Below are 14,735 nucleotides of genomic sequence, written 5' to 3'. Positions count from 1 at the left end.
GCAACAAAACGATAGCGGACGAACCCCCAGGGGAAAGCTGGATGAAATAGGTCGAAGCAGGGAGCCTGCCTGTACGCTTTGCGGCCCGGTCCTTGAGCATTCTAAGCTACAGGGACTTGTGGGTGGAGCTCATCATGGTGCCGAGGCTCCGCTGGAGGCGGCCTGGGTGGCTGGAGCTCGTCCTTGATCTGTGGTCGCTGGGCCTGTACAGTCTCGTCTCGCCACCACGGTAGCTTTCCGTCCTTTGGTGCCATTGGGAGGGACTTGGCGGGAATGATGTCGTTCTCCACAGACTGCCAGCCCTCCATGTCATCTGGCATGCCTTCCTCGACTCGTCGCCGCCGCTCGGTTGCGGCTTGTGCTTCCATGAAGTTCTCGAATAGAAGCTCCTTGGCCTGCCATTCCTCCTGACGCACCTTCTCTAGCTCCTCAGCTTCGGCGCGCAGTTGTTCGCCTTGTTGTGTCGCCCAAAGCAGTTGCCGACGTAGTAGCTGGAATAGGTCTGGGGCGGGTTTCGAGAGTTCTTCGGGCGTAAACTCGATGTCCGGCGGGAACTGCACAAGCGTCGGCGCGCTTGGGTTTGCGAGGTCTTGCAGGTAGACGATGTTGTTGTGTGCGTAGTCAGCATCTGTTGCAGGTGCGTTGGGCGGGATTGTTGCGCTGTTCGAGGGGTGAGAGTGTGAGGATGGGGAACCGGGCGTTGAGGCCTTGTCGTGTGGCAGCTTCTTGGCCTCGTTGTTCAAGACGAGCTTGAGACGCTGCTTGTTGTTTGTGGGGTTGGATGAGTGGTGTTTGGGAACAGGATCAGAAGGGCGGAGGGCTTCGGTCTCGTGGACAGTTCGCATGTGCTTGGCCAGCGCGTCGGAGCGGGTGAAGGAGCGGTCGCATTCTAGCAAGGTTTAGTATACTGGAAGAGTCGAGACTGGGGCCGTGACATACCGGGAAGCGTGCAGTAAAAGGGCTTCTCCCTCGTGTGAGAGCGCATGTGTGCCCTTAGTGCATAGCCACTGGCGTGTGGTATGCCTTTCCTCGTGCAGTCGCTCCACTCGCAACTGTACTTCTTCTGCCTTGTGCCAATGTGATCGTCGTGGAGATGCTCGACCAGGTTGTCCATGTTCTGGAGATCACCCGCTGTGCAGCCGTCCCACTTGCAGACGGTGACCTGTTCCTGGCCGTAGTCGTCGTCTTGCGACATGCCCGGGTGGTGGTGTGGCGACGCGGGGACAGAGCCATCCGTGTCTTCAGACAAATCGCCCTCTTCTTCGGGAGGCATCGTGTTGATGTGAGGTGGTGAAGATGGCGCGCGAATGTTCAGACGTGGTCGCTTGCTTGGGCGCGGGTCGTGGTCAGGAGTGGCTTCGTACTGGCGGCCTTTGATGTCTTCGGGAAAATCATCGCTGCCGTACTCGGAGAGCTCTGAAGGGGAGTCCATGTTGGCGGTTTGATGTGAATGTTCCAGCTGCTCTGGGCGCGTTTGGGGGAGGTGAGCGTGACGACGGCTGGCGCGTTGGACGTCTAGCGGAGAGGTGCATTGACCAGCCGTTTAGCTTCCGTCGCATATTTTGGTCAGCTCTGCGCATCTCACGTCCTTCTTCCACACTTCTTCACCATAAACATCTACAGGTAAGTTTTTTGCTAGTTCCTTCGCCCCGTCTTCATGATGATCTATTCCAGAGTTCTGCAATTCTCAAGAGTCGCTTCACGGCTGCTCGAATGTGGATTAGCTCTACACTACAATTCTTTCTGATCTACTACTCTCATACACATTAAGCTTGTTGCATTACAACTACAGCGCTAACATGCTTCAGACTAGATCTGCACTTATCTATGCGGACAGCAATGCCGACATAGACTCGGGATATCGGCTACCAGTTGGGGCAAACCTCTTCAAGATCTCGTCCAGCGCCTTCTTCTCCTCGTCGTTGAGCTGCGCCGGCTTCGTGTTCTCCTGAATCCTCTCCGACGTTGTAGCACCTGGGATTGGAATGATGGTGGGCATACCCTTGGCACCGCTCTGCGCGAGTACCCAGCCGAGGGCAATCTGAGCTGGTGTGGCTCCCTTTGCCTTGGCCATATCCTCGACAGCGTTGAGTAGCTTAATGTTCTCATCAAAGACGTCGGGCTGGAATCTAGGAAAGTGATGGAGCATAGAGTCGGGCTCGATGTCTTCGTGCTTCTTGTACTTGCCAGTCTCCCATATGTTAGCAGTAAGTCTTCAGTTGGAAAAAGATGCGCTTACCAGAAATCCGCGTCCAAGAGGAGAGTAGGCGATGATGGGGATACCCAGCTCTGCGCACGTCGCCGCCACGCCGTTCTCCAGGATCTCAGTGCTCCAGAGCGAGAACTCTACCTCAACCGCCGAGATGGGGTGTGCAGCATGCGCCTTGCGGATCGACTGTGGGCCAACCTCTGACAAGCTAATACCGCCGAGCTTGCCCTCTTTGACGTACTCGGCGATGTAGCCGACAGTTTCTTCGATTGGTGTCTTGGGATCGACTCTGGCACACTCGAAAAGATCTAGGCTCTTCTTGCCATCCAGGACCTTCAAGCACTCGTCGATACTGCGCCTGATGTTTTCGCGACTGCCATCGGGCGCCATCTCGCCCTTCTTGAGTCCACCCTTGATGGACAGGACAACCTTCTCTGCGTCACCTGGATACTTGGTGAAGTACTCGTTGAGAAGGTGTAGAGAGTTGCGCTCTGGGGAGCCGTAGAGTTCGCCACCGTTCCAGTTGTTTGCGCCGAGCGAAAGTGCCGTGCGCATAGCTTCGTAGCTCTGCTCGGCTGGCGGTGGGTTCTGGCGCCATGTTAGGCCTGTGATGTGTTAGAATACTGGAATCGAGGTAGGTGATGGTTTATATACCCATGAGGCCATAGCCCACTGGGCCTACAGTCTTTCCGACGAGTTCAGGCATGTTGGTTGGTTGGTGCTTCTGTGAAGTTTCGTAGATAATGGTGGGGTAGATGGAGCTTCTATAAATTGATTGATGATGCTCAATTGCTCGTGTGGTTGTAGCAGTTGTTGTTTGATGTCCTTTTCGCCGTTCTTCCACGAAGCTCTTATATCGAATGGTAGTCTTCTCGGGCCCGAAATCATTTTTATGTAACTGGATGTGATGACGCTGGGTTCCACATGCATCTGCCGGGCCCAGATCTTAACTCCGCGCGGCCAATCAGAAGCGGGTGTGGCGTAAGAGGATGGACTTTGCACGATAGCTCCAGCGGAATGCGCGCGCGACCATCTCACACAATGTGTAGTTTGATAATTTGTCCGAAATGGAGTTGGTAAGCTGAAATCGTTATTGTGTGTTGATACGGAAGTTGGCTGAGCCGTGGAGCCGGCACTCATGATCAAGCTCAAACACTTGCGGCAATAAGAAGCTTATGCTTTTGCTAAATATCGTACTCTACATTAAAACAACATCAGCAGCTCTCTAAGAGCAGTACTAATTAGTGTTATGTCTAGTGTTATGATTCTTGCTTAGTGTAGGCGTCTTCTAGACGCCACAAAGCCTAAGCAACAGCTAAATTGTACAATATAGTACGTGCCTTTGAAGTAGACCTAGAATATTCCGGACAACCTACAGCAATAGTGAATTCATCTTAATTGTCAACCTATCTCCATGACTATACTGTAATACATGTACGATACACAAGTGCCCAAGTTTTTTGTCGATCCTTTCAACTTATAAGCCCATGCTCCAACACATTCTCACATCGTCTTCTTGCTCTCTACACCCTTTCGCTCAACGCCGTCCAAGTCCCTCAGCACAGCCTTGACAGGCCAGACAAACCCTTCCTCGACCGTGTTTGTTTTGCCCTCCTCAATAGTGACAAGGTACTCCACCAGTGCCATACCCACATACGCTCCAATAGCAGTCAGAATGTGCCACCACCCATGCAACTCAAACAAGAATCCCCAAGGCAGCCCAACATAGCGCTTAAATTGCGTGACATACGCGCAAAGGTGGAAATCGATATTCCAAAGGAAGTACCCAAACAAGCCTGTTGAAATGCCAAACGTAGCCATGCTGCCCAACTTCTTTCTGCTCTCTTCGTTCTTGACTTGCTTCTTGATCAGCGCGCGCGTCTGTTTGCTAACGAGGAAGATCATGACTGCAAAGGCGATTTCGTGCATGATGATCTCGTCGGCCCAGACATGGTAGACGGAGATGGGAATTAGACTGCCAAGGATGTAGAAGGTGTATTTCTGGCGCTCCGATTGCGTAGCACCGAAGCAGAGGAGTTGATGCAGAATGGCCCCTACGGCCAGAAACATGGATAGGTCATCGCCCATTTGCGAGTGGTACTTTAGGGTTGCGTGGAACCAGGCTGATAGGACGCCCACGCCGATTAGACCCCAGTAGGGGAATGCGAGTGTCGAAACTAGTCCGCCATCAGGTTTTGGGGCGACACGGCGGAGGCTGTGGAGGCCGTAGATGACTGGAAGTGAGTGAGTTTATGGTTCTGGCTTTGATGGAGGATTGCACGGACCGTAGGTGATGTTGGTAAGGGTGTTGATGAACTCGCCGATGTACTGTGTGATGATGTAGTCCTTCATTCATTCGTCAATCCTCATTGCATTCGTTCAGGCTCATTGATTTTCGCATACCTCTTCACAAAAGCTATACCAGGTCAGCTAAATTCAGTCAATCCAGGCACCATACCCAAACTCACTTGTGGTTCGACGTCTTGGGCTCCCAAGCTCCTACAATGTATTCATTCGGATAGTCCCATCGCAACTGCATCGTGAAGTATGATAACTGCGGGCCGCGAAGATGAGGTTCTTCTGATGCTGTGAGGTCGGTAAGGTTGCCCAGATGTTGTTTGCAATGGTTTTCTACTTGAAGCAGGACGGTTCGCGCTATGACCCCTGAAAGTGACCTCGGGATCCACTTTGCACGCTACCTAAAGACGAAAACACTATCTATAGAAACGTGCAAACCAGATAGGAGAAGGCAGAGATATCTGAAGAGGTTGGTAGAAGGGTATTGCAGATTTGTCTTCGCCGGATCCGTAGTTGTTGAGGTTCGTGGATTCCGCAAGGAGCGTTGTCGGGAACAAAATAGAGACCAAAAAAGTAAATGTGCCACACATGGAAATATGTAGCTAGCGGACAATTTTAACCGGTCGAGAGGTACTGGAAAATAGATAAGGAATGTTTATATTTGCATGTGTGCGTGTGGTATGCCTGAGTGTTCTTTGCTTTTGTCGCGTGAAGTTCTAACCAGAAAGTGGAATCGTCCACGCACAAGCCCAGCACAGTTAGCAAACCACTCCAAAGGGTCAAGAAACGTTGGGGAAAGTCTGAGTGAACCTCCAAACTCGACAATACACGTATGTGATGCTTGAATCTTGTTCAAGCTGTGGAGGGCCGAGTTTTGGTCAAAAAAAGACATGTAAGTAATCAAAGCATGAGCACAGATAGCCAGAAGCTTCCCAAATGAACTAGGGATGTATCTGAACGTATCCCAAGCTTCTGTGATGTCTGTAGGGCCTCCTGTAGCCTCTGGAAGCGCAAAAAAGGGGTCTTACCGCGACTCGAACGCGGGGCCTCTCGCAAGCTGTTGCTCAGGCTTTGTGGCGTCCAGAAGACGCCTACCCTAAGCGAGAATCATACCACTAGACCATAAGACCGATTTCTGCTGCTCTTGAAGAGCTGCTGAAGTTGTTTTGATGGAAAGAAGCAGAAAATGAAATTTTATATAAAACTGCATTTTTGGGAAATCCGGCCTTTTACCGAACTCCAAAACCACGCGGAGCTTGTTGGCACGATAGACATTGACAATTCCACAAAAAATTGTGGACTTTCAGCCATCGGAACGGGGAAAATACTGCCAGTGTTGGTATGGTGGCCGAACTTAGCCGCGCAGACACGGGCGGTTCAGGGGGCGGCAAACCCGAACTCGAACACCAAAACTTTACCTGAATACTGAGCGCTCCTGTCTAACGGCATCAAACCCCAGATCCTGAGAATGCCTGGTATACCATTTGTTAGTGAAAATTCTAGTGATGCCGACTGGGGGAACCTGAGATTTGTCTCAACGACAGTTCTCGATACACTCAATCTCCGCCGTACTTGCGATTCTCTTTTGCGCGAGCATTCTTCTATGAAGCCAGGTTCTATTCAAATCGTGTGAAGAAACAAAATTCATTGTCAAAAATCTTGTGTGAGCAATGGCGCGGTCATGCGATAAACATCTCCAACTCAAAAGTCAATGACGCAGACTATTGCACGCATCACAACTTCACACGGTTTATACGCCTTCCCGAGTATTTGCCACGCACACGAAAGCCGCATGTATGTTATATCACGGATATAGGTGTCCGGTCCAGCAATCTGGGCGGTGGATGTCATGATTAACCTCTGAACGAGTTTTAGTGGTTACAGTTGCATCGGATCATATCCAGATTTCACTATCAACGTTTTTGCATCCTGCGCAAAGCTTTTCTTGACCAAATTTGTGCTGTCGACTGCTTGGATGACTTTTCGAACTTGGCCTTGCATTGGCCAAGTCCTGCGAACATAGCTACATACTAGAACTAGGATTCATACGCGTAGCCGTGTCGAGTGGCCTGATGTTAGGGTCATTTCGCTCCAACATTCCTACAATGTGATGGTTCGTGGTTTGATGCGCAATTAGTTAGCCCGAGCACGAGGAAAGGCAGAAAGGATCATCGATGAGCAAACCCAACGTTCCCGAGGTCCTCGTAACCCCGATCATGACAAGGTTTATTGAATCGCAGCTGCGCAAATTCCAGATTTGCCTCTAATGAACTGTCAGAATTTGGCAAGGCCTTTGTCAATTTTGCCTCCTATACATCATGTCTTTCGTCTTAAATCAACCACAACATTGTAATGCGATGCGTGCGAAGCTGCATGCCAATCACAACATCGCGATGCTGAGTAGAAATCGGGGGATGAGGGCGGACGTTGCCAAGCAGAGGAATGATCGCGCCCCGTTCGTTCACACCACTCTATCGCACTCCTGCCCAATCACCCAACGACACGCGGAAGCCATATCGCATCAGGAAATATTTCCAGTTCACATGTAACATCGTCGCATTTTAGCAGCCTTGCAACGTGCCATCGGACCCCGGAAAGCTTCGTAAAAGAGCCGCCGGTTCGGCTGCGGCGCCACTGACGACATCGACACATGCACAACGCGGGTGAGGCGATCTCCACATCTCTCCGACTTTGAGCGTCCGTGTCCCCACCTCCAGTCTAACCCCAGACTCACTATTTTCCACGAATCAATCTGGGTCCGACACTGACTCGATGTCGTTTCTCTCCGATGTTCAAGACGGCTGGCTTCTCGGCGTGCGGCCGCTATACTCATAACGGTAAATCCGCATTTTAACCATTTTACCTGGCCAACGAATGTGTCAGTATGGGGAGCCTCATGCGGAGCAAGGACTTCAGTGGAGAAGACCACTTCAAGCGAGATGATTATCAGGTTGAACGAACCGGCATGTAGTGCCGACTGCTTGAAGCTTTATATTCAACCTCCCCCGCGAACGTGGGTCGACAGGTCAATAGACTGCCATCTTTGCATCAACCCAAGGCTCTGGAGAGGTTCTAGTCAAGATGTTTGAAAAGTTCCCCAAGATCTATAATGTCTACTTTTTGGCAATTGTTGCCACGATGGGAGGTATGCTCTTCGGATTTGACATCTCATCGATGAGTGCCATCATTCCATCCGACCAGTACCTGTAAGTCATGACGGTCGAATTTGTTAGCACATCCACTAACTCTCGACAGCGACTATTTCGACAACCCATCTGGTGTTGTCCAGGGAGCCATCGGCTCTGCACTTGCTGCTGGATCAGTAGTCGGTAGTGCTATGGCTGGTCCCATCTCTGACAAGTTCGGTCGTCGCGATGCTCTTGTGTTCGCCTGTCTCTGGTGGCTTGTCGGCACCGCCGTACAGGTCGCTTGCACAGGTCGCGGCATGCTCATTGCCGGTCGCGTCTTGAACGGAGTAACAGTCGGTATCACGTCATCTCAGGTACCTGTGTACCTTGCCGAAATCTCGAAACACTCGCAGCGTGGTGCCATCATCATCATTCAACAGCTCGCTATCGAATGGGGTATTCTTATCATGTAAGTGAACTATGCACGAGGAAAGTAGCTAGGCTCATACTTTCCAGGTACTTTATCGGTTATGGCTGTACGTTTATCCCTGGCGCCACCGCTTCGTTCCGCACCGCTTGGGGAATCCAGTTCGTTCCTTGTGTCATGTTCATGATTGGCCTGCCATTCCTTCCTGAGTCTCCCCGATGGCTCGCCAAGGTCGACCGCACAGAAGAAGCGATCCGTATTCTTGCCGCCATTCAAGCCGACGGCAACATCGAAGATCCTTATGTTATCGCCGAATACGAAGAGATTGTAACCGCCCTTACTGCTGAGCGTCTAGCTCCCCAAGGATGGAGAAAGTTCGTTGTGAACGGCATGTGGAAGCGAACGCTTGCCGGCTTCTCTGTCCAAGCATGGCAACAGCTTTCGGGTGCCAATGTCATGACCTACTACGTCGTCTACATATTCGCCATGGCAGGTCTTCAAGGCAACACCAAGCTCATCTCATCTGGCGTGCAGTACGCCTTGTTCATTATCTTCTCGTCGATAATGTTCTTCTTTGTCGACAAGATTGGCCGCAGAACACTTTTGGTTTGGGGTGCAATCACGATGGCCTTTTGCCATTTTGTTGTTGGTGGAGTTTTGGGAGCCCATTATACCTATGTACCCGATGGTGTCGGCGGCGACAAGAACGTCGTCATGGAGGTTACCGGGTCGCCCGCGTACACTGTCATTGCGTTCTCATACCTGTTGATCATCGTAAGCAACTTCTTTCCGTATCTTTCAGAGACCATACTAACCCTACACTAGATCTACGCGCTTACGCTTGCGCCGATTTGCTGGGTCTACGCCGCTGAGGTGTGGTCACTAGAGACCCGCGCCTCCGGAATGGGCATAGCTGCCATCGGAAACTGGCTATTCAATTTCGCCATTGGACTCTTCATTCCGCCCGCCTTCATCAACATTAAGTGGGGACTTTTCGTAGTCTTCGGAGTACTTTGTGTTCTGGCATCCATTCAATTCTTCTTCACATACCCCGAGACTTGTGGCAAGACTCTTGAAGAGATTGAAGTCTTGTTCAGCAAAGAGGGCCCACATGCTTGGCAGACCAAGAAGGGCAGCTCACACCTCGCTCAGGACGTCGAAAACGTTGTAGCTGCGCAAGCCAAAGGCGACGCCCTTGCCACTATTGAGAATATTGCCAAGAAGGAGAAGGACGAAACTCAGACAACGGAGGCTGTGTGAGCGGTCTTTGGCGTGAATTGATTAGTGTATATATTACAAATTAGTCTGATACTTGACTTCTTCTCGTTGGTTTAAACCCCTTCATTAAGTGACCTGTCACATTCGTGGCTAGTGGTGTGCGGTGCTACACGTGTAGCTACTGCAATAAGGCTACGTGCTTTTCGACAACGTGGTTACCTAGCCTCAAACACGTAGTCCCAATGTCTTACCTTCCCATATAGTGAACATTCTCTCGCGCTCATCCTGAACCTCACCCCGACACCATCCATCGAAACGACTAATTATGTGCCACTTCGTTCGCATCCACTGTGAGAACTGCCAAGTACTAATGAGACGTCACGGAAGCAACTGCAGTCATGGTCTCGCTATCTTAGGCCCTTTAGGTCTACATTTCGAATGTGCCTCTCTGATCAACAACATCGCACCAGATATCGACATTGCAAAGAGCCTATGTCATGAGTGCAGAATGAAAGGGGTCGAGGACAAGTACGACATTTACCGCAATCTATTTTCATGGCAGCCTGGATATAGACGCCAACATTGGCAGGGTACAGATTGACCAACAGTAGACCATGGCACGGTAATCATGAACTCAATCTTCCGAACCTGCCTAGATACTCCGCTGTCGCCTTCACTAAAACTTCAAATGCAACTACTAATCCCAAGCCTCATTCCAAAGTCCACTCCGTTTCAAAATGTCAACCTCATTCCCCTGAGCAAATTCCTTCGCCCAGTTCTCTCCATTCCACCTTTCCCACGCGCTTCTTCTCCTCAGCTCCCCCCACTCCGAACATTTCGGTGGATAGGACTTTCCCATCTTCCATTCACGCACCTTTTCCATGATATCATTGCGTCCGACGCTAATCCTGTTTTTGAAAGACATGGGTAGCTTGACGCTCGCGTTGAACAATGCTTGCTCTCGCATGCTCTGCAGTTCTTCCTTGTAAGCAGATATCTTGCCCTCACGTACATTGAATGCTTTGGGAAGATGACAGCGTGGGATGGGTATTCGTCTCCTGACAAGGTCAATCGGATGAGTGGGTGTTGAGATTGTGGAGTCTGAACTCGAAGATGAGCCTTCATCTTCATCTGAAAGGTCGGGAAAATCTTCGCCGTATATGACCGCTTCTTGTATCTTCCCAATATCTGCGTTCCGTTTCTTATTCCTCTTCAGTAGTCGAGTGACACCATCCGCTAAATGCGCGTTTTCCACCTTTGCTTGTTCAAAATTCCGTTCAAGTGCTATACGCTCTTCTTCCACGGTTGCGAGCTTCTTCTGTAGACCTTCGACTTCCCAATATGCTTCGTCATTAGTTTTCTTGTAGTAGTCCCTAATGTATCGGAGAGTCTCCTGCCTTTGCTGATCGGTACTGGTTTCGAAGGCGTGTGTGCGTTCTTCAAGTTGCGACTTCTTTTCTTCAGAGTCTTCTTTCCACCCATTCGAGTCTCTCATCAGCTGATCGGCTTTGGGACGCAGATCTGCAAGCTCTTCTTGTGCCTTGGTGAAATCAGACTGCAGCTTTTCGTTCTCTGGGTGAAGATGCGACAAGACCTTCTCCACCTCGGCGAGATCCTGCTCTACTTCTTTGCGCTTCTGTCGTTCTCGCTGGTAATATTCCTTGAACTCATCTCTATCTGACAGCATCTCCGGCGAGAGCAGCGGGCTCTGTAGAATAGAGCTTAGCAATTCCTCTTTCTGTACGACCATGAATTCTTTTTGTTCAACAATCTTGGGTTCTAGATCCGCTACTTGACGCTCCAGTCCTCTGCTCTTGCCTTGCCACTTCTTGAGATCCTCATTAAACGTTCCAATCAATTGGGTGATCTTGATCTGCAACGTTTCTATCTCGGAAGCTTGCGCAAGACTTTCGTTGAGGGTGTCGGGGTGGGGGATGGGTACGTCATCGCCCTGAGATACACTTCGAGACATCAGGTCGACAATCTGGCACAGCTCTTTGATGGACGTTACCTGATATTTTAGCTTCTCTTGAGTATCCCTGAGCTGATCATCAAGATTCTCACAATATGCATTTGCATCACTCCGCTCTTTCTCTTTCTTGTCGACCGTCACTCGAAGCCTCCGATTCTCCGCTTCGATCGCTTCAAGAGCCGGTAGGTTTGGCTCGCGAGCATTGCGCGCTGCGATTAGATCATTACTCTCCCGGAGTTGTGTGACTAGCTTGTCGTTCTCTTGTTTCAACTTCTTAGTGTCGTCTTTGACGGTTTCTAAATCTGCTTGTACTGTACCACATTGTCGTATTGCCTCATCACGCTGTGTCTCCGCTTGAGTAAGTTCGTGTTGCAGCTTTTCCTGTTCTGCAAGAATCTTATCTAACGCGATGTCATTGTTGTGGGCAGTAATCGCAACGGCACCCGTCCCGTCTTCTTCTGTACCGCGTTGCGACATGCTTTCGACCTGGTCTTGGGGTGTTTCGATCTGCGGTTCAAGATCCTTGACATAAACCTCTTCTAATGGCAACGCTGTGCCATGTTTGGTCAAGGGAGAAGTTTGGTCTGGCGATACATCAAACCCAACCTCATGCTCTTCAACGTGACACTTGGGTGGCTCTTTCTTTATGAAAGCCTCTATCTCTTCAAGCTCTTCCTCCTCATGTATAAGCGGGTCTTTTTCCTTCTGTACTTCCTCTTCCTCAACTTGCATTCGCTGCTTTGACGATGCTTCCTCCAGAGCTTCATTTTCTATCACAGGTAGCTCTTCTAGTCTTACTCCGACGTCCTCTTCCTCTTCCTCTTCATCAGACACACCAAAAACAAGACTCTGACTTCTTGTTCCGCGATGCTTCTCCATCCGTGACGAAGTGCCGCTTATACGACCATGGTTCTTAGGAGAAGGAGATCCAGTAGTAGGGTGCCGGTTAAGACTCGGGCGTGGGCTAACAGGCACAGAGGCCGTTTGAGACTGTATGTTAAGACCTGTCCAGCCAGGCAGTTCTTTGCCCAAAGATGGTTTCTTCACAAACTGAGCAAGCTCGATCTTTTCGTTCTTCTTCGCTTCTGAAGCTTTGGTAGGAGCAGCAAACGACGATACATTCGATCGCAGTGAAGATCTGGGCATATTATGCTCCTCTCTTCGGGTATGCTCTTCGACGGCACGGCTCGATGGCGTATCACCGTTCTGCTCCTCCTCTGTCCCGTGCATCGAGTCTGCTTCTTCATCAAGAGAAAATAGCGACGTAAGTTTATTATCCTCGTCAATCTGCGAAGGGTCGTCCCGCGATTCTTGCCTTGCCTTGTCGCTCATATCTAGGGTACCCGTCAATTCGTCACCCGTACGAGACTCTTGTTTTATGATATGTTTGCAAGATTCCTATGCTTGAAGTATTGGAGTTTGGCTTTCAGCTCTAGTTTGATGGACGCATTCTATCCGTCCTTTTTCATTGTCGGACTATACATTGTCTCAAAAATTCTTCTGTGTAGCACAATGCCTCTCACCCTAGAGCAACTGCATACCATCTGATAGACATAGTGAAACATCTGAGCGATACAGCAAAGCATTGTGAGGACGTGATAGCATAGTGAAGGTCGATGGAATACCATGAGCATTCCAACGAGTGACGCGGGTTCTTCTTGTTGGGATTTTTATCGTAGACTTATGCACAAATCCCAAACACCAGCCAAGAAGAGGTTTTCTAATTGGTTTTATAACAGCCCTTGATTCCCTAGCCAAGTCTCTGAACGATACACATGCCACATGACATGTCTGTTTTCGTTGCCAGAGCCACAAAATCGCGTATCAGGCATAATCCATCCTGTGTTGCATGTGCAGTCTCAGTACAGTGATAGGCACCTCAACGAAAGTACGTCTGTCAGAAGAAACACCAGCTAGCAAAAACTTACACTTCTGCCACTCCTTGTGGAAGTCACCATTACCCACATCAGGCTGGCAGCCGTTGCGGAAGGCGCTTGCCCAGCGACTGGGGTAAGCGATGTGAGCGGAGCGTTAGTAGCATCACGTGCTAGCGCGTACCGACTCCATGGCGTGGCGTAACACAATGCTAGCTGGTTGTGGAAAGACCCATGTCGCTTTTGAGCCGCATCAATGCAACGGGAAATGAGTTGAGTTGTGATTTGAGTATTGCTAGCGCCTTACACAAAGAAACAGAGAAGCAAGCAGGATTGAAAAGAGGTAAGTGAGGGGTAGAGCGAGAGGCGTGTCCTAAGGCTGACAGTGGCGCTGGGTCTACGACAACCTGAGGTGAACCGTTGAAAAGCGATCGTTGAGCGTAGGCCCATGCTTGGTGGATCTTGCACGTGTTGTGACATGTCTTTCCCTGTGCTTCCTTGACGCTGGTGTACCGCTCGTCACAAACCTACTTTAGCCGGGCGAGTAGCCGAGATAAGTGCTCTAGCACTAGAGGCGACAGAGCTCTCTCGTTGCTGGGTGGGATGTTGGGGTATGCCTAGACGCGAGAAATGTATGATAAGCTTTCGCTCTGGAGCTGCGTAACCGTTTGTTACCCCTGTGCCGTGTCTTCTGATCGCGCTAAAACGGGTTAATTCATTGAGAGGAATTGAGGAATGCCGCACATCGTGCGATACTTGCATGAGATCCATACCAACCATCATTGTGAACGTCGGTACCTCGCGGCATAGTTGCTCGATTCAACCGCGACCGTTGGCCTACTGCAAGAACGCATACTAGCGTACCAATCCCGCCTTCTTGTGCCGAGGCGTGTATACTCGATATGACTGGGCATATGCAGAGTGTAAGATGTCATATAGATGCAGCTTCGATGCGTGTTTGCCGGTGGCGCAACACTTGTCATGCTGTGAGCAGAAAAGGTCCGAAGCTTGAGCATAGGATGTTTCGAGCTCGATGATGCTGGTAGTTCCGATCACACTATCGACGGCATTCCCGTGCCATAAGCTCGTTCCATGGTAGCAACGCTGGGAAAGTGGGGTAAACCGCTAGACCCTTCCTTACAGGAAGATGAGGGCTGACCTTAGTTCTTAGCCTCCGCGGAATGGGACCACATCGTCTCTTCATTCGCTATTATTGCAAGGTACCGAGTGTTTTAGAGGAATATGGTGGTTGTACAACGTATCGAGAGGCGCGGACAGGTGTGTGACCGACTTGATTTGGCTCCATGACGGGTAGAGCCAACGGAGCTTATCTTCCTAGCTCAGCAGACGGGATCATGGTGTTGGAAGGTGGTGAGAATAAAATCTCAAAATTGCCATAGCTGGCAAAAGTCACCGGAGATTTGGCCTGTCTGAGCAATGCGGAAGTCGGTTCAGTGGAGGCAGACATTGACAGCTACAGCGTCGATCACATGCACATGTGCTCGAAGGCTTCTCTCCAGGCCTGCGACTACGAGTAGCTCGAGTTGCCACTGCTGTACACACTATAGACACCTCCTATGTCATCTGACGTAGGCTCTTACGGTACTGT

At 50.3% G+C, this 14,735-nt stretch overlaps 5 protein-coding genes and 1 non-coding gene across 6 annotated transcripts; 1 reads left to right on the top strand and 5 right to left on the bottom strand.

Annotated features, from left to right (window-relative positions):
* Positions 1-101: 101 nt before the first annotated feature.
* On the bottom strand, positions 102-1,432 carry CC77DRAFT_1048931 (hypothetical protein; the record flags this gene model as incomplete). The annotated part of the gene is made up of 2 exons (XM_018527562.1): positions 102-889; positions 940-1,432. The coding sequence occupies 2 exons, from the start codon at positions 1,430-1,432 to the stop codon at positions 102-104; spliced, it is 1,281 nt and encodes a 426-aa protein (XP_018387390.1).
* Positions 1,433-2,053: 621 nt separating this feature from the next.
* CC77DRAFT_1018968 (Aldo/keto reductase) lies at positions 2,054-3,323 on the bottom strand. Its single transcript, XM_018524731.1, has 2 exons — positions 2,864-3,323; positions 2,054-2,814 (listed from the first exon to the last, which is right to left on the bottom strand). The coding sequence occupies exons 1-2, from the start codon at positions 2,913-2,915 to the stop codon at positions 2,216-2,218; spliced, it is 651 nt and encodes a 216-aa protein (XP_018387389.1). The 5' UTR covers positions 2,916-3,323; the 3' UTR covers positions 2,054-2,215.
* Positions 3,324-3,712: 389 nt separating this feature from the next.
* Positions 3,713-4,748, bottom strand: CC77DRAFT_932759 (alkaline phytoceramidase; the record flags this gene model as incomplete). The annotated part of the gene is made up of 4 exons (XM_018534274.1): positions 3,713-4,443; positions 4,495-4,555; positions 4,613-4,625; positions 4,678-4,748. The coding sequence occupies 4 exons, from the start codon at positions 4,746-4,748 to the stop codon at positions 3,713-3,715; spliced, it is 876 nt and encodes a 291-aa protein (XP_018387388.1).
* A 778-nt stretch (positions 4,749-5,526) lies between these two features.
* Positions 5,527-5,637, bottom strand: CC77DRAFT_t28. Its single transcript has one exon. It is a non-coding gene; the product is annotated as a tRNA-Pro (tRNA).
* Positions 5,638-7,588: 1,951 nt separating this feature from the next.
* Positions 7,589-9,322, top strand: CC77DRAFT_1029954 (high affinity glucose transporter; the record flags this gene model as incomplete). Its single annotated transcript, XM_018526553.1, has 4 exons — positions 7,589-7,713; positions 7,763-8,104; positions 8,152-8,836; positions 8,888-9,322. The coding sequence occupies 4 exons, from the start codon at positions 7,589-7,591 to the stop codon at positions 9,320-9,322; spliced, it is 1,587 nt and encodes a 528-aa protein (XP_018387387.1).
* A 655-nt stretch (positions 9,323-9,977) lies between these two features.
* CC77DRAFT_1093439 (hypothetical protein) lies at positions 9,978-12,584 on the bottom strand (the record flags this gene model as incomplete). Its single annotated transcript, XM_018529679.1, has 1 exon — positions 9,978-12,584. The coding sequence occupies one exon, from the start codon at positions 12,582-12,584 to the stop codon at positions 9,978-9,980; it is 2,607 nt and encodes an 868-aa protein (XP_018387386.1).
* Positions 12,585-14,735: the final 2,151 nt, after the last annotated feature.

This window comes from Alternaria alternata, assembly GCF_001642055.1.
Source record: "Alternaria alternata strain SRC1lrK2f unplaced genomic scaffold CC77scaffold_7, whole genome shotgun sequence".
Lineage (NCBI taxonomy): Eukaryota > Fungi > Ascomycota > Dothideomycetes > Pleosporales > Pleosporaceae > Alternaria > Alternaria alternata.
This window is presented reverse-complemented; position numbering and strand designations above follow the sequence as displayed.